At 30.8% G+C, this 25,572-nt stretch overlaps 1 protein-coding gene across 1 annotated transcript; it reads right to left on the bottom strand.

Annotated features, from left to right (window-relative positions):
• Positions 1 to 10,899: 10,899 nt before the first annotated feature.
• LOC108481791 (transcription factor HHO5-like) lies at positions 10,900 to 12,723 on the bottom strand. The gene is made up of 5 exons (XM_017784874.2): positions 12,336 to 12,723; positions 12,053 to 12,264; positions 11,628 to 11,964; positions 11,409 to 11,485; positions 10,900 to 11,326 (listed from the first exon to the last, which is right to left on the bottom strand). The coding sequence occupies exons 1-5, from the start codon at positions 12,532 to 12,534 to the stop codon at positions 11,090 to 11,092; spliced, it is 1,062 nt and encodes a 353-aa protein (XP_017640363.1). The 5' UTR covers positions 12,535 to 12,723; the 3' UTR covers positions 10,900 to 11,089.
• Between the last annotated feature and the right edge of the window lie 12,849 nt (positions 12,724 to 25,572).

Here is a 25,572-nt window from a genome sequence, read left to right as displayed (position 1 = left end):
TTCGCACGGCCTAGGCACTTCCACACGGGTGATTCACACGCCTGTGTGTCATGGCTGTGTCGACACTAAACCAAGTCAGAATTACACACGGCCTGAGCACCTTTACACGGGCGTGGCACACGGTCACGCCGTGTCCCTATCGAGCCCAAGTCTAATTCTACTCGGAAAAGGCTAATTTTGAGGGTTTGAAAGCATTCCAAAGTCTATATAAACACTCTAGAAGAGGATTAAAAGGGACAACGCAGAGTTGAAGACAGAAAATACTCAAGGACAGCCATCAGAATCACCTCAGATGCAGGATCTACATCAAGACTGAAGATTTCCATCCAATTTCCTAGAAGTTCTTTGGGTTTCTTTATGCTTTGTTGTTTTCCAAACTTTGAGATGTTTTATATTATTATTATTATGAACTAAACTCCCTAAATACCTAAGGAAGATAAAACCTAATATGGATCTTATTATTATTTGAGTTACATAATAAATACTTGTTCTTATTTTTAATTGTGAATTTAACCCTTGCTTTAATATTCCAGGATATTACTTCAGGTTTTTGATATGCTTATTCAGTAGAGCAAAAGTCTCTGTTTAAGAGTAGATTATTTATAATTAAGTGGAGTTGCATGCAATCCTAGAGATAGGACGACATAAATCTGTCGGATTAGAGTCAAATCTAATAAGAGAATTCATAGATCGAGTTAATGCGACAATAAGGGTTTTAATTAGAAAGAGATTTCAATTAATCAACCTAGAGTCAATTGTTTTTAGTCTCGAGGGAGATATTAACATAAATCAGGGATTTCTACGGTTTAAGTCAAGTGAATAAATCGTCTAACTCAAAGGTAATAAGTGAAGTCTAGGTGGATTCTTCCTTGGGTATTGTCTTCTCCATCGGTTTTCTAAAAAGTATTTCCAAATTTAATCTCTATCGTTATAGACCCAAAATTCACGGGCACTGGAAAAGTGAGTTATAGGGCTTCCGTCTTAGTGAAATAAGTTCGAAAATACTTATTAGAAATATCTATGAGTTTAGTAGCGTGACTAATTAGGTTTTAATTAAGTGAATTTAGCTTAATTTAAAGAAATTAGTAAAAAGAACTAAATTGAATAAGGGGTAAAAGTTTAATTCTAAAGTAATAGAAAATAAAAGGATTAAAATGGTAATTAAACCATTTACAAAACATGAGGCGGCATATGTGTTAAAAAATCTAAGATTTTATTATTATTATTAATTATTAGTATGGTTTTATATTAAATTATTATTATTATTTTTAAATTAAGTTAAAGATATTTATTAATTAAATAATTAATTTATGAGATTTTGTTTGACAAACAAATTGAATAATGACAATTGTAATAAAAATATTGGTACATTTGTAATAAATAGATATATGTACACTTGTAATAAAATAATTAATTTACTTAATATTAAAGTAAAAGATATTTGTTAATTAAATTATTAAATTATTAAATTTTGTGTAAAAAAATAAAATAAATGGTGACAAATGTATAGTATTGATGGTGTACACTTGTGTGTATATAATTAAATACTTAATAGATATTTAAAACAAATATATTATAATATATGTTAATTAAACAACAAAGTAAATAAAAGAATAAAAGAATGAAATAAAAAGAAACAAAGAAAAGAAAGAACAGAGACATTCGAAACAGAGCAGGAAGAAAAGGGAAAAGAAAAGAAAAAGGAAAAACTAAAAGTTTAAGGTTTAAAGCTTTGATTGGTAAGTCATTTAAGTCCTTTCTATTTAATTTTGATGTTTTAGAAGCTTTAAAACAAAGGGTTCATGTTGGACAAATTATGGAATTAGGATTTTAATTGAATGAATTTTAAGCTAGAATTGATTAAAGGATTAAATTGTAAACAAGACTATAAGTTTTGTGTTGTAGGGAATAAATTGAAAGAAGTTTTAAATTAGGGTTTTGTTATGAACATTAGATAGTTAAGTAGAATATGGAAGGAAATTGAATAGAAATAAAATATGAATTGAGTTAGAAAAGTAAATGAGTTAATTAGGATTTAATTGGAATTATGGTATAAATTTGATAGAAATTCAGTTATTATTTTTAATTAATGCTGTAATTAATAGTGTAAATTATTATTATTTTTGTAGCTAACAAAGAACCCGAGACATTAGCACAAAAAGGAAAGGAGAAAGTTATCGAGGAGTAATTGCGAAATTTGGGTTTGTATTACTATAATTCAAGTTATTTGTTATTAAATATTAATTTTAAATTTATTTATTTTATAGTAAGTAAATATTGAGGTAAGTAATTTTATTGAATTGAATTTAGAAAATTGAATTGCGTGTTAGTATTACTATAATTTGAATTTAATTAATATTAGTATTAAATTGTATGAAATTAAATTGAATTGAGATTTATATGTGAATCGAATACCCTATTAACTAGTCAGGTTGAGTCGGATATAGTTAGCATGCCATAGGATTAAAAGTGTTCAGGGATGCTTCGACCTCGAGTCGATGAGACACTAGGTGTCACTATATTTCTTCGGATAGATTCGATGAGGTATTGGGTACCAACTTTACTTCAGCTAGGCCGATGAGACACTGGGTGCCAACTATTATCCGATGAGGCACTGGGTGCCATATTGGTGTGTTTGGTTGGATCCGTGTATCCGCCAAAGTCCGAGTTACGTTAATAGGGTGAAAAATTGAAATGTGAATTTAAGGCATTGAAATGAGAAAAAGAAGTTGAATTATGAATAGAATTTGGAATTGTGATAGAAAGAGAAAAGTATGAGCTAAATGTTCATAAGTGGTTTAAATTCAAGTTTGTGAAAAATACATTGATTGACGAATAATTAAATTGAATTGTTATTATGAAATGATGAAAATAAAAATAAAAATAAAGTATGAATTAGTATTTAAGAAATTAATTATTATGTATTTTAATATTTATGTTTTTATTATTGATGATATATTTTGAATTATGGTAATACCACTGAGTATATCCATACTCAGCGTACGGTTGTTTCCATGTGCAGGTTAGTAGAAGTCAATTGTCTTGGCTCAGCATCCAGAACATTCCAGACTCCAACACAAACTTAGTGATGTATTTTTCTTTTGGAAAAAGGTGGCATGTACATAGGTGTTGTGTGATCACTAGAATATGTATATTATTTTGGTTGTGAATGATGAATTATAAGGTTTAGATGCTTAAATGAAATGGTAAGAAAGGTATATGATATTTTGACACATGAACATTAAGTTGTTAAATGAATGAAGTTTTCAATCAATTTTGAATGATGCTATGATAGTTATTTAAGTTCAAATTATGTTAATGATATAAATATTAGTTAAGTGAATTTGAAAGAAATTGGTATTGGTTGTTTTTTTTTGTTTGAAATTGTAGGGGTTTTTAGGTAAAAATAAGCAGAAATGCTGTCGAAATTAAAAAAAAATTAAAATTAAAAATAAAAAATATCGAAAAATTTTCTGGAATACTCGAACAAGTCTCGTTCTATTTTTAATACGTGTTTTGGGATTCGAGGGTCCAATATAGGAACTTAATTATTAAATTATACTATGAAAGGTATATTAATTGTAAATTATTCGTAAGTTGTCTAATATGTCCGATAATGCCTCGTAACCCCGTTCCGACGATGGTTTGGAGTTAGGGGGTGTTACAGTCGTAACCTTAGTTAGTTAGACATTTAATTTTAGTTTTAAAACATCCCTTCCATTCTTAGGCTAGATAATAAAAAGATAGTAATTACTAGTAATTTTAGTCATCGTGGATACGATATTTCCGGTCTCACCACAACCATACTACTATTTGATAGGAGCGCTTGCCTTAGTCAAATTTTTAGTTAGTTTTACGACCATCAATCCTCTTCTAATATGTATTTATAAACTTTAGAATGATTAGAAACCCTAAAAATTGGGTTTTTCCACGTAAAAAAAAAGCAGGGTTCGAAATTGACATGGGCTAGCATATGGTCGTGTGGCTAGCCCGTGTGGCTCACACGAGTGTGTGCCCAGCTCATGTGGAAGTGCCCAGGCCATGTGGTTTCTGAAAACAGCTTTTTTTGTCTGATTTTGGCTCGTTTTTCGCTCCTTTCACTTACCTATGCTCACCTAAGTATAGAAACATAAATTTAAAGGATTAGGAGCATCAAATTCACTAATTCATAATAAATCATCCAAAAACATGCCAAGTAAGGGATTAAAACATGTTACTTTTATGGTTTATCAGAATCAGAGTTGCACAGTAGAAGTGTGCTGGTCAGTTTGGATTGAGAAGTTACAAATTTTGTGGTTGACTGAATAGTGTGACAACATGAATTTCAGGGACAAAATTCTTATAAAGAGGGGAGAGTTGTCATATCCTGAAAATCAGGTTAGTAGAAATTGGAATGGTGAACTGAGAGTGGTCACGCCTTTTTTTTTAAATAAATGTAGTAGAGCTATATTAAGAAATTTAATTTGTTGTAGTGGCTAAGCGTTAGTCATGTGTGTTTGAGATCTTGTGTGTAAATCTCTTCCTTTGAATTTTTACCATTTTTGTTCCAACCTCTATCTTTGAACATCTAGCTTATATATTATTTTTGCTCAAATATAAACAAAAATGAGCTTGTTGGTTTAATAGTAAGGCTTCAGCTTATTTAAAAGTATTATGTTTAAATCTTAAGAGTGCAATGCAAAAATTATTTTTGGTTCTCCCTAAGTGTGCCTCCATGTGGTTAGTAGTTGGGTCAAAATAGAATTTTGGAAAAAATTGATTAGTGGGGATGTGGGTAGTTTTGCTAAATTCTTTTTTTAAAAATTTCCCAAAAATCTCTCCAAACTGCAGTCTACATCCCACTATCTTTCTTTTCACATTAGTTCCTTTGTTACTGCAAAATTCTTCCTTTTTTTTTTGCAAATTTTCCATTCGATTGATACTAAAATTTTCTCCCTCTTCTGTGGTGAGTTTCTGTTTTGGTTTAATCTCTCTTCCTTGTTCATCCTTGTTGCCGCCATTTTGACTTTGAGTTGTCCTTGACTGTCGACCCATTTCGTTTTTCCTTTGTATGGTTGATAAACCATAAAAGTAGTATATTTTAATCACATAGTTAACATATTTTTTGGATGGTTTATCATATAATTTAGTGAATTAGATGCTCCTAAACCTTTAATTTCATGTTTTATACTTAGTAGAGCATAGAAGAACAAAAGGAGCAGAAAACGGGCCAAAAACAGACAAAATGGGCTGATTTAAAGATCCACACGGCCAAAACTTCTTCCACACGGGCAGAGCATACACCCGAGTGAGCCACACAGCTAGCCACATGCCCATGTGGCAGCCCATGTCGATATCGATCATTGTTTCCCAAATACGCGAAAAAAGCCAAATTTTAGGGTTTCTGAGCATTCTAAAGTCTATATAAACACACCAGAAGTAGACCTAAAGGGGCACGCAGAGCAGAAAGTAGAAATTACTAGAAGGAAGCCGTTGGTATCGTCTCAAAAGCAGATCCACGTCAAGATTGAAGATCTTCATTCAAATTTCTCTCGAAGTTTATTTGGGTTTTTCATGTCTTATTATTTTTCTAAATTTGAGATGTCTTCCTTTTATATTATGAACTAAATTCCTTAGATACCTAGATAATATGAAACCTAAGACTGATCTTATTATTTAATGTTCTGAATTTAATGATAAATACTTGTTCTTGTTCCTAATTTTGTGTTCTTAATACTTGTTTTAATATTTTCATGATATTAATTCAAGTTGATGTGCTTATTCAGTGTAACAAAAGTCCCTGTTTAAGAGTTAATCTACCATAATTAAGTGGAGTTGCATGCAATCCTAGAGATAGAACGACATAAATCTGTCGGATTAGAGTCAAATCTACTAAGGGAATCTATAAATCGAGTTAATGCGGCAATATGAGTTTTAATTAGAAAGAGATTTCAATTAATCAACCTAGAGTCAGTTGTTCTTAGTCTCGAAAGAGATATTAACATAATTTAGGGATTTCTACGGATCAAGACAAGTGAATAAATTGTTTGGTTCAGAGTCAGAATAATAAGTGAAGTCTAGGTGGATTCTTCTTTGGGTATTGTCTTTATTATTGGTTTATTCGATTATTTTCTTCACTCTCTGTCGCGTTTAGTAGTTAATTAGTTAGTTAATTTTAGATTAAAATAAATCCCTTATATTTTAGGCTAAATAATAGAAATATAGTTAATACTAGTACTTTTAGTCCTTGTGGATACGATATTCTGGACTCACTATAGCTTTACTACCATTCGATAGGTGCGCTTGCCTTTATCGTGATCATAGTCTAGTTTAGTGAACCATAAAACAATCATCAGTGGTTGTGGGTGGTTAAGGTGTTCAGATTGTAAGTTTCCTCTATTTAATTTCCTTAATTGTTATATCGAAGTATGTGAGTTGATTGTAGGATATCAGTTTAACTAATTTTGGGTATGTTTAGGTGAAAATCTTGAGACGAACATTCCTTCAGTGATTAGTGAGCCTTAGAAACTGTTGCTTCAATCTTGGCAAGTAATCGAATGCCTTGTAGAGGCTGATTTTGTTAGTGTTAAAGTCGATTGAATTTTCGTTTATTGTTGAATTAGTAGTTGGAGTTAGTACGAGAATTGCTAATTAGTTCGTTCTTAATGTCATTTTAGGTTTTAAAATCCTCGTTGTTGCGTTGACATAAAAAAACGACCAAGTGTATGACTTGAGCTCATAAAAACAATTAATGACATGAAGTCGAAAAACCTACTATTGACGCCACACGGCCGCGTGCCAGGCCATATGGCCATATAAACTAGGTTAAATGGGTTGTGTAGGCCACACGACGTGTGCTAGACTGTGTAGGCCACACAGGCTAGGCCAGATAGGCCGTGTGAGCCCATTTTCAGTAAAAATTAGTTAAGGTTGTGTTTGATGTTCGCTTCGAGGTTAGCTACTTCGTATGGTCTATTATGTGTTATTTATGACTTTTGTATATGAAATCCAATATTCTTCTTTTGTATGTTTAACTTCTAAAAGCATGTTAGCATGTTCTGATGTGTAAAATATTTATGATATGTGTGCATCTGGATATATGGATAATAATTGCATGTGCATTGGGGTAGGATTATGATGTGATGGAGGAAGTGTTGGCAATTTAATGATCTGGTAGTTTAACCACATATCTGTTTATGGTAGCTTGACTACAATTCTAGTGGTTTGACCATTCTTATGTGATTCTAGTGGATTACCGCATTATTTATGGCAGCTTAATGCACTATTTTAAAAAGTGACATATGCTCACTTATAAGTGTGGGGGGTTGAATGGGTAATTATTACCATATTTGGTGTGTAGGGATGGATGGAGATGGTGTGTAGCAGATGGGGGTGGGATCTTTTTCGATTTTGTATTAAATGTTGCATCGCATGATATGTCATGCCTTTTGTATTTGATTTGATTATTATGTTGCATTGCATAGTATGACATGCTGTGTATTCTATTCGATTTCTAACTTTTGTGTGATTTTGTTATCTATTCTGTATGTATGGGCTAAGTTACACATTGAACTTTGTAGGGGCTCCTAATTTTTTTTGACTTATTAGATAATCAGCAAATTTAGGATCAGACAACGCAACAGAGCTCGGATTGATTTTTTGAGTAATACCATAAAATCATTTTGTTGGATTTTGATATTTTAAACATAAAACTACAAAATCGTACGAATTATCAAACTAGAAATTGGTTTTCAAAACTAAAACTTTGAAAATTTTCCGCTACTATACTAAGTAAGTAATTAAGTGATTTTATTGTAAAATGAATGTTTTCGAGTATGAGATTTTTTAAAAAACGCATAAAAGGTTAGCTAAAATTAATATTTTTTGACCATGCGTTTTCCAAAATAAGATGTGTTTCAAGAACAAATGGCTAAAGTTTTTTAATTTATCAATGTAACCTTCATAATCCGGCCATAACTTTTAGGTCAGGCTTAGGTGTTACAAAAATTGGTTCTCACCACCGTTTTGCATTATAGAAAAATATCCAATGGTTCAATTGGTTCTTTGATTAATTAAAATTCCATAGCAATTAACTTTTACCATTTTTACAATTTAGTCATTATACTTTAATTAACTGTCCAATTAACAAAATTAAGGGACCAAACTTCAATTAAACTTTATACTAACCTCGTAAATATTAAATAATAACATTCACGAATTGAATCATCAGAAATGGGTTCCAAAATCACCGGGTTCGACACCATTGAAAATTAGACTGTTATAGATTTTATTTTTTAATTTTTTTAAAATTTTTATAAATTTTAATAATGTTTTAAAATTTTATGAAATTTTTTAAAAAATAATTTTAAAAAATATATTTAAAAAAAAATTAAGCTTTGAAATGAATGACCCTAGACAACCATTTATCCAGATTCATTCCAATAAAAATATTTTTTTTTATTTTTCATTTAAAAAAAATGAATTTATTATATTTTGTTGACCTGGCAGTACATTAGCAACTATTTTTGACATGGAGCGCAACATCAGCGCTGTTAACAGATATGTTAATGTTGTAACAGCCATCATTAGTCAAATGGCCTATTTGACCAGTTTTATTAATTTAAGGGCTCGATTGAGTGTAAAAAAATTCCAAAGGGCTAATTGATTTTTTTGAAAAGTTCGAAATACTTTTAAATCATTAAGCCTAAAAACAAAGATAAAAATTAACTAAAACCTAATAAAAAATCAAATTTTTTGTTAAAAATTAAAAGGCAATTTAAAAAAAACAAAAAAAGTGATCTTCAAGTTTTTAATTGGATTTGTTTTCAAAATAGTTCTAATTATTTGCGATTATATGTTATTGATATGATCTTTTATTTTCAATTTAACATATCAGTTGGATTCAGTTTTGATAACAATCATATAGATATAGTGTGAATATACTAACCAAAATAATAAACCTAAATTTTAAACTACAATATGTAAAAATAAATAAAATGAATGAATGAAATAATACTTAATTTGCAATTTTTTACCGTCCATTGGATAGTGCTTCTACTAAGAAGGTAAACAGATACGAGGGCCATTTAGATAAAAATTTTATATGATGAATTAATAATTCTAAATCACAGCGAAAGAAATTAGGGATAATATAATTTTTGGTTATTAATTTGATAATTAAGTTTATTTAGATATCTGAATTTTGTAATTTATTTTAGTCCCTCAATTTGGATTTTGATAAGATTTGATGATGTGATTAGTGTTCTTAGAATATGATTGAATTAGTTAATCAGATCGATTGGATCAAATATCAACTTGTATACTAATCGAAATAAAGAGGTTGAATCGATTAAATTACAAACTACTCAAAACCGGTACAAATTCAAAACTAGGACAAAAAAACCAATAGTTGAACAAATTGAATCAATTTAACATTTAACAATTTTATTTTTTAATGATTTTTTAATTTATTTTTTTAATTATTGTTGGTTTAGTAGTTGAATTGATCAAACCGATTGAATCGAGAACCAATAGTCTAACCCATTCAACCACTAATTTAATTATTAAGATATTATATGTGACACTTCAAGAATATATCATATAATCACTTAAAAATATATATTTTTTAAATTTTAAGTAATAATATGACATAACTTAGTATCAATTGGTAATTGGTCTAAATTTGTTGACACTTGGATTTGAAAATAGGAGCCATTGACTTTTGGTTACATGCCAGTCTTTTCACTTATTGGGGATGAGGTAAGAAAATTGCAAATAAAATCTTATAGAAGATGGAAATTTTAGGGGTGGTTGAATTGGGTCACCACTATTGCAGGATATATTATCATGAAGTAAAATCTCCACTCAAACCCCATTCTATCCATGGATGTCAAAAACAATGATTGCAAATTATGACTATTTTCACTCACCCAGGGTTTGTTAGTGGATTGTTGCAGAAATTTAAATATGGAATATTATTTAAATTTAAAATTATTAAATTTATTGATTTGAGGATATATTTGAATGATTTGTGTATTTACTTATAGTTAATGTAAAAATATTAGTCGTAGTGAGATTAAATATTGTAAAATATTATATCATAAGACAAAAAATAAGTTAAATAAATCATACTACACTCCTTTATCCATCCAAACCTACTCGAGTCTTTTAAATCATTTAACGTTATTGATGTTATAATACGTGAAAAGATATGAATTAGAGTATACTTAAATTTGTATTATTCTTTTATTTTAGAGTTTAAAGATTTTGAGTGATAATAAAATTGTATCAAGAATAATTCTAATTTGATAGGACTTAATCTAAAAACTCCAATTGATCTCAAATTCGGAATGAATTAAACCCAAACATGAAATGATTCAAAATGATCCATTCAAATTTAATAGGACTTAATCTAAAAAATATCTAAACTCAAAATGATCCAAATAAAAATTACCTCAACTCGAATATTTCAATCTTAGAAAACCTTGTTAATAAACTAGAATTACTTAAACCCAAAATAATCAAAACTTATCAAATAGTTGGTTGCAGTAAGACAAATTTTACTCTTAACGGGAGACTCTATAAGTTTAAACATTAGAGATAACCTTATTGAGAAGGATATTTATAAATTCCGAACATAAACTATAAAATAAAAGAAAATTTGAAACTCACCGCAATGAAAATATTTTATGGTGAGTTTGAATGGATAGTACTATGCGTTTAACTTACTTTTTGTCTTATCGTCGTCGCTATTTTTATGATAAACGCACGTCCATCCAAACCCACCTTTACCAAGAAAATTTTAAACCTGTTTAATCCGAATTGAAAATCAACTGGATAAGCCCAATATTAAGTAGATAAATTCTAAAAGGAATTGAGTTTAAAGCCTAAATGAAAGAAAAACTCTGTGAAAGATGGTCATTTTAGTTTCTAAAAATCCAATATCATGAATTTACACAAATTCATGTAGCAGACCAGGAACTTAATCCATGGAGAATGCTATCTGCAAAAATCTGTTTATAAATCTCCCTAAGTCACTGTTATTATGGTCCATTTCCCCACGTTTCAGCAAAATTCATGGGAACAAACAAAAGTTATCTGTTTATACACATCAATGCTCAATCTCCCCAGTCTTTGTAACCCCGCTTCTCCAACTTCGCCCATCGGATTTCTCATCGTCTTCGCCCTCCACGACGCTGCCCCCGCTCGACAGCCCTTTAGTCCAACCGCCGGCTCGGAGTGGACCCTGTGGGGAATCAGACTCAGAAATGTTTGCTTTCATCTTCTCATTACACTGATTTTGAGCCGATGAATCCGAAGCAACCTTTCGGAAATGAAGTCTATATTTCTGCACAAACGAAAATTTCTTTCAACAAACATAAAGGACATAAAACAAGGCCATCAAAAGTCTAAGATTTCACATATGGTACCTGTAAATGGCTTTTCACTTCATCATTGGTAAGACCATCAACTTGCATCAATTCCCTAATCTGTTTAGGAGTTGCCACTGTCAAAAAACCATTAAGACACCAACAAAAGAATCAGATTCCTGGTCCTAAAAAAGGGTTCTTTTCAGTTCAACTTGGATAACAACCATACATAAAATAAAATACATCAAAATTTGATTACTTTATTTGTAAAGGCCTAACCTTTTGAACCACCAAGCTTTTGAAGAGCTTCAACAAATCGTTTATGAAGCTCAGGTGACCAGCACCGTCTTTGTTTCTTACAATTCTGCATATCTTGTTGGTGTTTGGTCTGAAACTTAGTTTGGTTTTGATCTGAACCAAAACCAGTTTTGCAGTTGTCATTGATCTTCAAGATTGGATTATGAGAAGGAGAGGAAGAACCCAAATCAAAACTTGGGGTCATAAGAGAAAGCTCTAGATTGTCCTTATCCATTTGTCCCTTGAATCTTTTGTTATTAAAAAATTCAATTGGGTCCTCAAACATATCTTGTTCTTCTTCTTCTTCTTCTTCACTTCTCTGTCAAACTCAAAATCCCCTTAAAAACATTAGTAAATACTGTTCTATAAAACAAGATTAAAATCACACACTTGGTTTAGGATATTACCAGTTTCAGTCTTGGAACTTTGTTTGGTTTCTTGTTCTGATCAACGTTGTCGGAATCAGAGTTCCACAGTTGAACAGTACTCCTCCAGTTCCTCTTGTCGCCGGCGCCGCCATCGTTTTCCTTGTTTACCTTTCCATTTCCTTCATCAATGGTCACTGATCCATCACCAAGCTCCTTACACATCATTTCTTCCTCCTTCAATCTCTTAATCACTAAAATCCCATTAAAAATATCAAATTAAATCCCGGAAAAAATTGAAAAAAAAATAAACAAAAAAAAATACCATCTTTCAAGAGAAGCATGCAAAGAGGAAGCTCGCGTTTGAAGGCATCAATTTTCTTCATCTCATCTTCCAATCTTCTAACATAATCACTAATCTTACATAATCTTTGAAACCCATTTTTGATCTTTGAAGCTTGTTTCAAAAACTCAGATACAGTTTCTGGTACATAAACCAAATCCACATCCATGTTCAACTCCATTATTCTTTTTTTTTCTCGCTCTCTCTTTTTTCTAACATGACAATAACCAACCAGACATGTTTATATAGTATAAAAGAGATTCAAGATTCGCTGCCTGTTTTTCACGAACGGATCGTCGCGTATTTTTAAAGTTTATAAGAATATAACTCGGTGACTCGGTAGTCTTAACTCAGTGATGTTTGTAAATAATCTATAGGTTCCGTAAAGGCCACGCGGCGAACTGTTGAAAATATGAACATTTTTTAAAATTTTTATTTAGTTTTTTTTTCCTCCACTTTTTGGGATGAAATTACTGTTTAGGTGTAAAAAATTGACCATAAATAGTTGACCCATGAATAGGGGATGCTTTGTCAAAAGTACGTTAGAGGGGTATTTCGGTTATTTCATTATTGTAATAGATAATTTAGTCATAAAATAATTAAGAAACATATGTGTTTGGTAAGAAAAAGATCACCCTAGATTTTCTATTTCAAATCCAAGAAAATGTTACTTAAATGCGAATGATACCCTTGCATCTATAGATATTTGTCATCTACCACATTGATTTTACGAATTAATCCGACACTATTTAAATTTTAAAAATTTATAAAATCAATCCAAATTAAATATAAAGGATTTTTATACTAATATTAGTTATTTAGTAAAGTGAATGTTTATCTGTCAACTTCCTTTCCATTTTTATCTATTAGTTCACGCGTCGAACGTTACTACTTGTTGCTATCTACTCAAAATCAGAGACAAATACAATGGGCGAGTAATGTTTAAATCTCTTTACAAATTATAAAATTATAAGTTGGTATGACGGTAAAGTTATATTTTGACCCCAAAATTTAAAATTTCGTTTTGACCTCCCCCAGATTCTTAATAGAGTATGGTATAATGAATTAAGCGAACATCAATTCAATTGAAAAAAAATACGAAACAATCAAATTAAAAAGTAAAAAAATTTATACTAACGTTAATTATTTTTTTGTAAATTTAAAACTCTGTTGACTACTTTCATTACATTTATCTACAAACTCACTCATTAATCGTTACTATTGAAGTAAGGTGTGCTGAATGAGGTGAGTGGCACTTGAAAATGCCACTGTAACTAGCACTGAGGAAGTGAAATTACTTACCATATTTGAAGATTGTATAATCTTTCTATGGAAACTAATCCAAGGCTATTGAAGTATAGATTAGTGCCGAGTGAATCAATTCGACATATTGTGCTTCGAATGTTTAAGGAGTTGTGATGCACTCGTAAACTAATTAAAAATATTAGTAATTACTGTCTTTCTATTATTTAACCGATAAATTGGAGAGATAGATTAAAACTAAAATTAACTAAATAACATGATAACGAACAAATCAGGAAAATAAATTATTAACAACCAAGAAGAGAAACAATATCTAGGAAAGAATCCATCTAGATTTCATCTATCATTATCAATCTGAATTAAACAATTTCTTCACTTAGTATCTTGATCTGTAGAAATTCCTAAATTATACTAATAACTCTTTCGAGAGTAAGAGCAACCGACTCTAGGTTGATTAATTGAAATATCTTTCTAATTAAAACCCTTATTATCGCATTAACTCGATCTAGATCCCCCTATTAGATTTGACTTTAATTTGGTAGATTTATGTCATCCTATTTCTAGGATTGCATGCAACTCCACTCGATTATATTAGATATACTCTTAAACAGGGTCTATTCCTCATTTGATTTAAGTACATCGAATATGGATTAATAATTTAGAAATATCAAACCAAGAATTAAGCACACATAATTGAGAACAATATCCAAGTATTTATTGTGTAAAATAGAAATTAAATAACAGAATCCATCCTAAGGTTCATCTTCCTAGGTATTTGGAAAATTAGTTCATGATAACAATTAAAAACATCTTAAAGACAATATAACCACAAGAAACAAAGAAACTCATAATAAACTTCAAAGAAATCAAAAAGAGATCTTCAATCTTGATGGAAAACTGGTTCAAAGTCAGCTTTAATGGTGTTTTCCGAATTGTTTTCTTGAATATTCTATGACGACTTACTCACATCTTATTACATTTGTCATATATAGGTTTTAGAATGCCTGAAAAACCTAAAAATTGTGTTTTTTCGTGTGTTTGGAGTGCAATTTACGATTTTAATACGGCCTGGCAGATGGCTGCGCAACAACCCGTGTGACTCACACGGCCATATGTCCAGCCTGTGTGGAATGGACTAACCTGTGTGGCTTCTAAAACTTGCTCTGGTTTTTCGATTTTTGCTCGTTTTTTGCTCATTTTGCTCCCAAATGCCCTTCTAAGTATAAAAAATGAATTTAAAGGATTAGGAGCATAAAATTCACCATTTTAAATTGAATAATCATCCAAAAATTCATTAAGAATGAGACTAAAATATGTTACATTTGTCATTTATCAAGTTGATTATTATTCACTTAGATTCTATGTTAGCAAGCCGTAATTGGTATATGTTATGAGGATTGTCTAAGTTATGTATGAGAGCTTATAGAGAGCACTTGAATCTGTTCATTAATGAATTATTTTTTTGAAAGAGTGCAAACTGGGTTGTAAATATTGAGTATTTACTGCCCAAGTTTTCAGGGGGAGGGATTGTAGGTGAATGTTTCAGTATTAAGGTATAAAGGTGGTATCTCTATACAAGTCATAGAGTATGATTCACTTGTTGTATTGGTGATTAAAGATAGTAGAGTTACTCACTAAGTTAAGCTCTAAAGACATGGAAACCAAACTGTGTAAAAAAAGATTAGTGTTCTTTTTTTTTTTTTGCACAGTTTTCACAATGATGAGTCGTAGTAGTCACTGTAGTCAAACACTTTCATTAACTATTTTAATTCACAATAAACGAAAATTGTATAACTTGCTTGACAACTAATTATTTATTTAATTTCATTGTTTTCACCCACACACGATTTCTAATTTATTTCAACCTATACCAATATTAAAATTTTGACTGAGTTAATGTCAATCGTTAACCTAACACCAACATAGTTGGGTTAAATGTAAAAAACAAAAAAAACAAAAAAACCAAATTTAATATATAATATTAAATGAATTTAAGTATAATTATTTAAAAAAATTATTTTTCAAGCCCACAAGTGCAATGGGCTTTAGTATAAGAAAATCTTTTGTTAGATTAATATTTAGAGAGCGGAGATAACCTGCCAAATTATTGCTGTTTGTTTTTCTTTACAAATATTTGATCTATAAACAAATTAAAATTTAATTACATATAAATTTAATTTTGATTTAATTCTAATATTAAAATCAACCAAGTGACTTACACTGAAATTGAATTAAAATAAAGATGTTGCTCAATCATATATCCAACTTCACTCGAGTGAAATTAGGGGTATTAACAGTGATCGACTCTTAAAATAAAAATTTTCTATTTAGGTAATTTAAAATTTTTAAAATTTTAAATTAGTAAAGATAAAATTGTACTTTAACCCTTTAAAAATGTAAGAATTTGATTTAATCATTTAAAATTATAAAAATATAAACTATTAAAGTAAAAAATTATATTTTATATATCGTAAAAATTACAATTTAAATTCACTCTTTTAAAAAAATTTAATTTCATTACAATAAATGCAATCTTCGGATTTGTACCAAATGCATATAAAATATCTCATTAGTTTCACACACACCTTGAGTTTTAAAACCTAACACAAATCTAAATTGTTTTAAACCTAATAAGTTTCTTATTATAACATTAAACATTTTTAGGTGATTTGTCACTAAAATATGAAGTCTCATAAGATTTTCCTTAGCTTTATTTATTGAATAACAAAGATCTTTTCTCTTTATTCCTTCTCAATGCAAATGCAAATGTGAATAATGAGCAATCAATTTAATTCAAGATCATCCATCAAGTGCCCCCCACCTATTCAAGACTTTGTCCTTCACCTAAGACTCGAGATGGAAAAAGATAAAACAAGGCATGCGAAAGATTCCTTTTGACAAAGCCACTTTATTCATTGTATATATATATTTGTCTTCCCTTTTTTTCGGATTGGTGTTCAAATAACTTAACTTTTATATATATATATATTTTTAAGCATTTGTGTGCCCAAGAAATTAGAATCTCCTAGAGAAAGCAAAACAACCAATTGAATGATGGCAAATGGTAAGGAACCGTTGATGAAGATGAGAGATTCTTTTGCTAATACCCGTTCACCCCAAAAGCAACATACTTTATTGGGTTGAATTCATATCTAAAATTATTTTTAAAAAATTTACATATAAAGTAAGTTATATCTTACTATAATATTTTTATTCATTTTAAACTCGAATATAATACGTAATAAATAATTATGTAAAATTTTAATAAATATATTTATTATATTTTTTTCATCGTGCCTCAGGGATCAATTGATTCCTTAAGGAGAGCCCAAATTTTGTTGTTGAGTACAACATACTAGTGTCACGGGACTAAAATTTTAGTTTGGAAAACCGTACGGCCTTAGGCAATTTCTTGAGTTTAAATCTGTCTAAAGTCATCCATACTCCAGAAAATAAGAATTCTAGTAGAAATTCTCCAAGGCACAAAAAACAAAGCGAAAGTAAACTTGTAAAGATAAAGAAACTTGTATCAAATAGAAAAGTAAAAAAAGAAAAAGAAAAAAAGAACAATAACACAATCAGTGTTTGAATAAATGCTTTCAAAAGTATTCTATTACTTTAAAGAATTACAATTGAGTGATAAGAAATTACATCAACAACTAAAGGTAGTGCCTATCTACAATATGAGAGTCCTAAAGGACTTAAACTCTACACATTCTTATCCTTTAGGATTTACAATAACTACAATGGTAATTCTAATTTTACTGGAGTTTTTCACTATGCTACTAAGACTTCAAGTAGATGAGCTTTTTATACAAGTATAATAAAAATAACCCGACCCGATAAACCCCCTATATATATTTCTAAAAACCCCTCTTGGGGGGAAGAGCACTCCAGATACTCTATTTTTACTATCTTCTTCTTCTCTGCTTCTTCACTAAAACTCCCTCCACCTCCTTCTCTACTTCTGTTGATATTGTGTATCAACAATGGTGCGGTGAGTGTGGACGAATTACTCTGGTCTCCATATTGGGTTTGAACTTAGGCTTGACTTGCAGTAGATGAGTCATTTGGTTGCTGGGATAGAACCTGTGACTGAGGCTGCAACGGGGTTTATTCACTCATGTGAAATCGATCAAAATCTTAAATATAATTTAGAACCCTTTAGAGTGTAACATGCCGTTTTCAGTGGTGTCAAAAATAGTGGTTTTGGGACCACAATTTCGACAAGCGAATCAATATTTTATTATTTACTTAATGTTTATAGGGTTAGTATAGGGTCGTATTAAAATTTGGTTAAGAAATTTAATGTTTAAATAGTTAATTTAGTAAAAAGGACTAAATCATAGAGGCTACAAAAGTTAGTTTCTAATAGCTAAAGATGTTAAATGGATATAGGAAAGTAAACTGGTGAACTTAAATGGTAATTATACCATACCATTAGATAGCGGATAGTTGTGGTTTGGTTTTGGTGAAATTTTGATTATTTTTAAAGGTTAATTTTATAATTAGGTAATTTGGTAATTAAAACAAAAAATGACAAAATCTATTATCATCATCTTCTTCCTTTAATTTCCCATAGTCAAATCCTCCATTAGAGAAATTGGAGAGCTTTGGTCAACATTTTTTCATGCATGGTAAGTGATTTTGATCCCGTTTTTAGTGATTTTTATGTTTTTAAAGTTGTTTTAGCTTAATCTAGCTAACTCGGGGGTCAATTTGTGAAATTGTTAAAAGTTTAGGGACCTACCATTAATGAGTTAAGTGTGTTTGTCAACTTAATTGATAGATTCATGAGTTTGACAGCTAATTATAAGTATTTTGTTAAGTGATTTTTGGTAATTTTAATGTTTAAGGATTTAACTGTTAAAATAGTAAAATTTTATGGAAATGCTCTGAAATGGTGATAAACATGGGCTGATTAGAAACCCTAAGAAATTCAGCTAGCATGAATGATAGTTAAAAATGGTTAATTTGCAAGTTTCAGATTTAGGGGCTAAATTGCATAAAGATTAAAATATTAGGGGTAATTTTGTAAATTCACTTTGATAAGGGTTATAAACCTAAGTTTAATTATTTGATATGCATTCATGTGTGCATTCCTAGCTAATAAACTCCATTGAAGAAGCATCTGAACCACAAGTAGGCTTTCGGATTATGTTATAAGTGCTTGTTTGTGTTTAACAATCATTTGGGAAAAAAACAATGGCTATATTGTTCTTCACCACAAATGTATTTTCAATACATTCTTACATGTGATGCTGACACTTTTGTAAAGAAGGGCTAAAAAAATGTTTGGACAGTTCTTAATCTTTTCTAAGTGTTTCATGTAGCTTGATGGTAATTCTTTTGGCAATAGTTGCATTCTTGGCAATAACTGCATTCTGTATATATATGTAAAACACAACTTTTCTATTACATGGAGTCAGTTATGTGGGTCAAACTATATTTTTGTTCTATATTTAGGATCTTATCTTAAGTGAGATTGGTAACATCAAAGTTTTTCCATTAAATCACATGTTCTTACATGTAAAATGTACTAGAGTTACATTATTTTATTTTATTAATTAAGCAACTATCTTGTATTCAATATGATTGCCTTAATGTAAGCTTGTGTTCCCTATATTTGTTCCCTATCTATTTCAACATAATAGGATCACCCTTTAAATATTTTTTCCTTAATGCAGTTTGGAGTAACTCATACTGTTGATGTAGTTTTGTCACCCTTGTCCAGTTAAAGTTGCAAGGCATTAATTCTCTCTTCGCAAGCATAACTTAAAAAATATTATGTATGAACGTTATACTCTCTTTTTCAATAAAATTACATTTTTTGCAAATATTGTTTAACTTGCCTAGACAAGAAACAACAAAATATATGAAACAACTCGTTGATTTACAATCAAAGTTGATATTATTAAGGTTCATTGATTTGCGATTACAACCCAAGTTCATTAATTTACTATCATGAGCAATCTTCTCTGAGTTAGTTGATTTACGATCGCTACTCCAAACAGCTTATTGATTTACGATCACAGTTGATATTATTAAAGTTTACTGATTTACGATAACAATCTAAGTTCTTTGATTTACTATCATGAACAATCTTCTCTGAGTTAGCTGATTACTATCGCTACTCCAAACAGCTCGCCAATTTACGATTATAGCTAATATTATTAAGATTCACCAATTTATGATCACAACCTAAGTTCATTTATTTACTATCATAAACAATCTCCTCTAAGTTAGTTGATTTACTATCTTTATTCCAAACAGATCACCGATTTATGATTACAGCTGATATTATTAAGGGTCATTGATTTATGATCAGAACCTAAGTTCATTGATTTACTGTCATAAACAATCTTCTCTGAGTTAGTTGATTTACTATTGCTATGATCACAACTGATACTATTAAGGTTTGCTGATTTACGATCACAGTTTAAGTTCATTGATTTACTATTATGAACAATCTTCTCCGAGTTAGCTGATTTACTATGGCTACTCCAAACAACTCACTAATTTACGGTTATAGCTAATATTATTAAGGTTTGTTGATTTACGATCATGACTGTCGTTTTTAAAACCCATTAATTTCTTCAACAAAGTGGGAGACAAATTTTTACTTACGGGAAAACATTTCATGGTATTCTGCAATACAATTTTTTACTCCTGTACCACACTATTGGACAACAAAATTTGCTAAGTAAAGTTTCAAGTTAAAACTTATATAGTAAGCCCCAAATTACACGCATCACACTTGTAAGCTTGTGTAACACCCCTTACCCGTACTCGAGACCGGGACAAGGTACAGGACATTACTGTGCACGAACAAGACATTTCCGAAAAATTTGGGCTATAAAAATTTCGTCTAAATTAAAACCAGTCAATCATATTTATAATGTCCCTATTATGGACCTACGAGGCCCAAAATATGCATTGAGAATCTGGGACTAAATCGAGAACTTAAGAAAGTTTTTGGAAAATTTCCTAGGTTAAGCCTCACACACCCATGTGGAGGCAATGCACACGCCCGTGTACTTTGGGACACGCTCGTGTCCCTTACTTGTGTGGAATTAATTGAATTTATTTCTCATTTCGAACCTACAAGGGTTTTCACACGGCCGAGCACACATCCGTGTCCCTAGCCCGTGTACTTCACACGGCTTAGACACGCCCGTGTTGTCGCCCGTGCCCAAAAATTGAAGCAGTCTGTTTATGAGGTCATCATGCATTTAGGGACACACGGCCAGAACACACGCCCGTGTGCTAGGCCGTGTCCACCATACGATTAAGACACACGGCCGTGTCTCTACCCGTGTGTGTACTACCATGCATTCTGACCTAAAAATTTTAGGTGCAGGGGACACACGGCCTTACCACACGCCCATGAGGCTGATCGTGTGTCACATATGGCCTAGACACACGTCCATGTGTCTAACCGTGTGGACCATTTTGGAGGCTACAAATCTAAGCCAATGGTCACCCTCAATAACCATTCATATTCGTGAATCTCAATAAAGTTTAACATGGCCTAAATATGCCCAAGTACTACCATAAATGGTCTATTGCATGTTAACCTCATCTCATCGGTTATGTACATGCTAATTTATCCTCTTTGTATTTGGGATTTACATTTCATTCAAGAACACATTTAGACTTGGCTCATTGTTATAACTCATTGCCAATTATGACCTAACCATCCCAAGTGATTTCGCCACATTTCATATGTCTATTTATAATATACCACATTTAATCATAACAAGAACATTTAACCACAAACAAGCACAATTAGTAGGTAATAGCTTGCATCAAAATGAGCTATGTCTTATGGCCATATACAAAAAAAAAAGAAAGAATAAGTTTAATATTTAAGCCCTTACATAGGCCAACCAATGACACATATCACAAAATAACCAAAACCTATACATGCCATTGAAACAAAATAAAGTATCTATATACCAAAGCAAAACAAGTTGTTTGTGTTGACAATGCTCCAATTGTCTTCCAATCTTCACGAGTCCAGGAGCTCTGTAAAATAGGGAAAGGAAAGGGGGTAAGTATTAACATGCTTAGTAAGTCCGGATAACGGGAAGTAAACTTACCGGTTATTTAGCATGCAATCATACAAGACATTCAGGCCAACATTCATAGTAAAATTTCTTATCACATGTACTCAACCATCAAGTTAGTCTCATGCCAGTATAATGTAACATCCTACATATATGAGCTCATCAATTCAAACATGTCTATTCCCATTTAACATTTTAATCCCGTCGAATTTCTTGGAATATTGATGGATATCTCGTTTACCATCAAATCATACAAGTGATCTTTCAAATACACAACACAGGATTATCAGTCAAGGCTAAATCCCCCACAACGTAACTCACAGAGTAATGTCGGGATTACCAGTCCAAGCTAAATCCCCTACAATGACATGCACTCCTACGAGTTCAGGTCTGAATTACCAGTCCAGGCTAAATTCAGACCCCATTTGGATTACCCGTCCAGGCTAAATCCATTAAACAACACATATTCTTCGGGATGCTAGATCACTATAGGATCACCTGTCCGGGCCAGATCCTTTGTACCATTATTTCATTTTCGAGTAATCCATTAGACATTTCTTTTTATTCAACCGGGACATTTCATCATAACATTAATAATTCATGAGTTGTCATACAATAAATATTACTATTATAATTCATCTATGTACATACAACTTAAATGTATTTTAAAGATAGTTTACATTCGAGTTACACGAACTTACCTTGTAACTGCTTAAGTTTCGTATTTTAGTTATTCCGAAACTTTTCATTTTCCACTATTGATCTCTGGAATCGGTTCCTCAGGGTCTATATCAGTAAAAATGAATTATTAATACCTCATGCTATTTATTTCGGACCTAAAATTCACCCCAGGCAAATTGACCATTTTGCCCCTAACATTTCAAAATTTTACAACTTAGTCCCTAGGCTCGTAAAATGAAATACATGAAATTCATTGGTTACTCAAGCCTAGCCAAATGTATTATAAACTCATACTAGCCCACATTTTCCCCTATTTCACATTTCTACCACATATTTTGTACCTTTTGCAAAAAGGCCCTTTTAGGGGTTTTTCATGAAAATCACTTAGAAAAAGATATTTAAATCACATCTAATTTTCATATTCCCCCATAAATCATCAAAGAAAAAACATGTCACACATGGGTCATTTTGCATACATGAACCCTAGCTTAAAATATGTGTAGAAATGGAGAGAAAATGTTACAAGGATCTCAAAAATACAAAGAACATTAAAATCGGGCCTAGGAATCACTTACTATTGAGCTTGGAAAATGAAGAAACCCTAGCTATGGTATCCCTTGAAATTTCAGCAGTAAGAGGGAGAAGAATGACTGATTTTTGCCTTCATTTTCCCTTTTTATTGCTTTTATTACCAAATGATCAAAATGCCCTTCTTTACTAAACTTCCAAAATTTTCCATGCATGCCCATTTTTGTCCAAAAACTTAAAAATTGGTCAAATAACTCTTTAAGACCTTATAATTAATAATCTAAAGCAATTTCATGCAAACTTTTTCTAGAATCCAAGTTTTGCCATTTATTCGATTTGGTCCCTAATTTCCAATTGGACACCTTACACTAAGAATTTCTTCATAAAACTTTAACACATGCTTACTTTCATATTCTAGGCCTCATAATAATCATAAAATAAGTATTTTTACATCGGATTTGTGGTCCCGAAATCACTGTTCTGACTAGGCCCAATCTGGGGATGTTACAGCTTGTCTCATAATAGTCACTTTATAACTCTTTTTTCACAAGGTAGGGGAAAATTGTTATACACCTATAATAAAAATAACTTGGTCCGGAATTCGATCCAAAATTCGACCTGATATACCCCATATATATTTCTAAAGACTCCTATTGAGGGGAGAGCACTCCAGATACCCCATATATATATATATATATATATATATATATATATATATATATACTATCTTCTTCTTCTTTGCTCCTTTACTAGAACTCCCTCCCCCTCTTTCTCCACTTTTGTTGATACCGTATATCAACAAACTTCTTCATGTGTTTCACGAATCGGGCCAGTTCAAGTGGGTCAAATGAGCTCTATTTAATCAGTTAACCTTCATGAGATGTTTTGTGTGCATTCTTTTGGACTTAGATCCACGACCCTTGACACTAGTAAAGGGTTTTCCAATCTAATGATTGATGCCTCATTTTATAGGTTTGATTCATTCATTGCTCTTATTTGTTATTGGTTGGCTTTAACCATCGCTTCGAATGGATTGTCATGTATGGCTTTGGACATTTGAGATAAGAGTTTCTTCATATAGCTGAGGATGCCCTTGCTTTATTGTGTTAGAAAGGTGCTATAACGTTTTGTAACCCCATTTTGTACTAATTTGTGTTGCTCCTTGTTCTTTTTCTTTTCGAGTCAAGCAAGATTGTATCTTACCATTTTTATGGTTAGTTTATTCTATTTTTGTTTCTTTTGATTAATAGCGTTTTATGTGAACAAAAATTATGTTGTAATCATGTTATTATAAAATTAGATTAATTTTCCAAGTTTTTGAAAAAATATATTATTTAGATTTTTTTTTGGTAAATTACAATATCAAGACAAAGTCCAAACAACCAACGTGACTAATGCAACTCAAACCCAAGCTACATTTAGAGCGGTAAACACCTTTGACCATCGAGCCATCACATGGGGTTCGTATTCTTTTTAATTTAATTGTTATATTTAATAGTCTATTTATGTAGGTTGTGCTCAAATTTCAAATAAAAAAATGTGTTTTTTTTATTTATAATTTGTGTAATATCCAAAGAAGCAGTAAAAACTGCTAAAAAAATCCTTTACAACAAGCAAAGGCAACTCAAATTGATAACAACATTCTATCTATCACTCTTTGTCATTATAAGTGTAATATGTACAATTTCTTTAATTATGCAATTAAGAATTTCTTTTAATCCCTAAAACAATTTCTTTTATGCAATTTCTTTGAATGTTGCACAGCTTTAGGACATCTCCTTAAACCTTGTTTGCAAAAACACATTCAGAAAACTAAGTGGTCCCTTATTTCCAACTCTCTTTAGCAGAGGGTACAATGACCCTCAAAGTCTGTCTTTGGTAGGAAGCCTATTAATAACACCCATTCATGTTATGTTATAAGAGAGTGCTTCCAAGTTAGGAATGTTGAGAGGAAACCTAACAATCTCATGCCGATAGCTTCTCTCCTTTTAATTTCATTCCAGTTTAGGAGTTGGAACATGCAAAAATTCCACCCCGAACATGTTTCAATATTTTGATCATATCTTAAATTACAAAATTTCGATTTAGTCACGTAAAACAAGAATTTGAAGATTTAATTGACTTATTATTTCAAGCATTGGAGCTTAAAAATAACGGAAAGAAATCCAAAAATAGCTCGAAAGGTTTTATTTCCAAACATAACTAAAATTTAACTTAAATCATATCATAATTATCTTTGAAGTTTATCAAATTCCTCCATATACTCTCTCCAACTTTAAAGATATGTTAAAAATAGTCTGCCTTTTTAATTAAAAATATATTATTTAATGTATTAAATACATTGTTTAGTCATTTTAAATTAAAAAAAAGAAATTATCCAATATATTTAAAAAAAACAGTATATTCTCTTTTAAAATATTAAAATTGTATTAGTTTTATGATTATTCTTTTATTAAAAATAAAAATTTTTAAAAATACTTTTCAAGTTTAAAATTTATTTTAAAATGATACTTAGTGGTTTGGTTTCAGGAAATAGATGCAATTTTCTTTTTCGTTTTCTTGTAAAATAAAAACATTGAAAAAATATATTTGGTTGAAAATTTTAAAAGTAATTTTAAAAAATTAAAATACTATACTATTAGAGGATATTTATCAACCCCATGACATTGTTTGTGGAG

This window comes from Gossypium arboreum, chromosome 2, assembly GCF_025698485.1.
Source record: "Gossypium arboreum isolate Shixiya-1 chromosome 2, ASM2569848v2, whole genome shotgun sequence".
NCBI lineage: Eukaryota > Viridiplantae > Streptophyta > Magnoliopsida > Malvales > Malvaceae > Gossypium > Gossypium arboreum.
This window is presented reverse-complemented; position numbering and strand designations above follow the sequence as displayed.

What these genes read in the sequence shown, in the direction of transcription:
- LOC108481791 (XM_017784874.2), bottom strand. Translation starts at nt 12,534, where the DNA reads ATGGAGTTGAACATGGATGTGGATTTGGTTTATGTACCAGAAACTGTA. An exon ending in CATGCTTCTCTTGAAAGATG is followed by an intron (nt 12,265 to 12,335) that starts GTATTTTTTTTT and finishes ATGGGATTTTAG; the next exon opens with TGATTAAGAGATTGAAGGAG. An exon ending in AAGTTCCAAGACTGAAACTG is followed by an intron (nt 11,965 to 12,052) that starts GTAATATCCTAA and finishes TGAGTTTGACAG; the next exon opens with AGAAGTGAAGAAGAAGAAGA.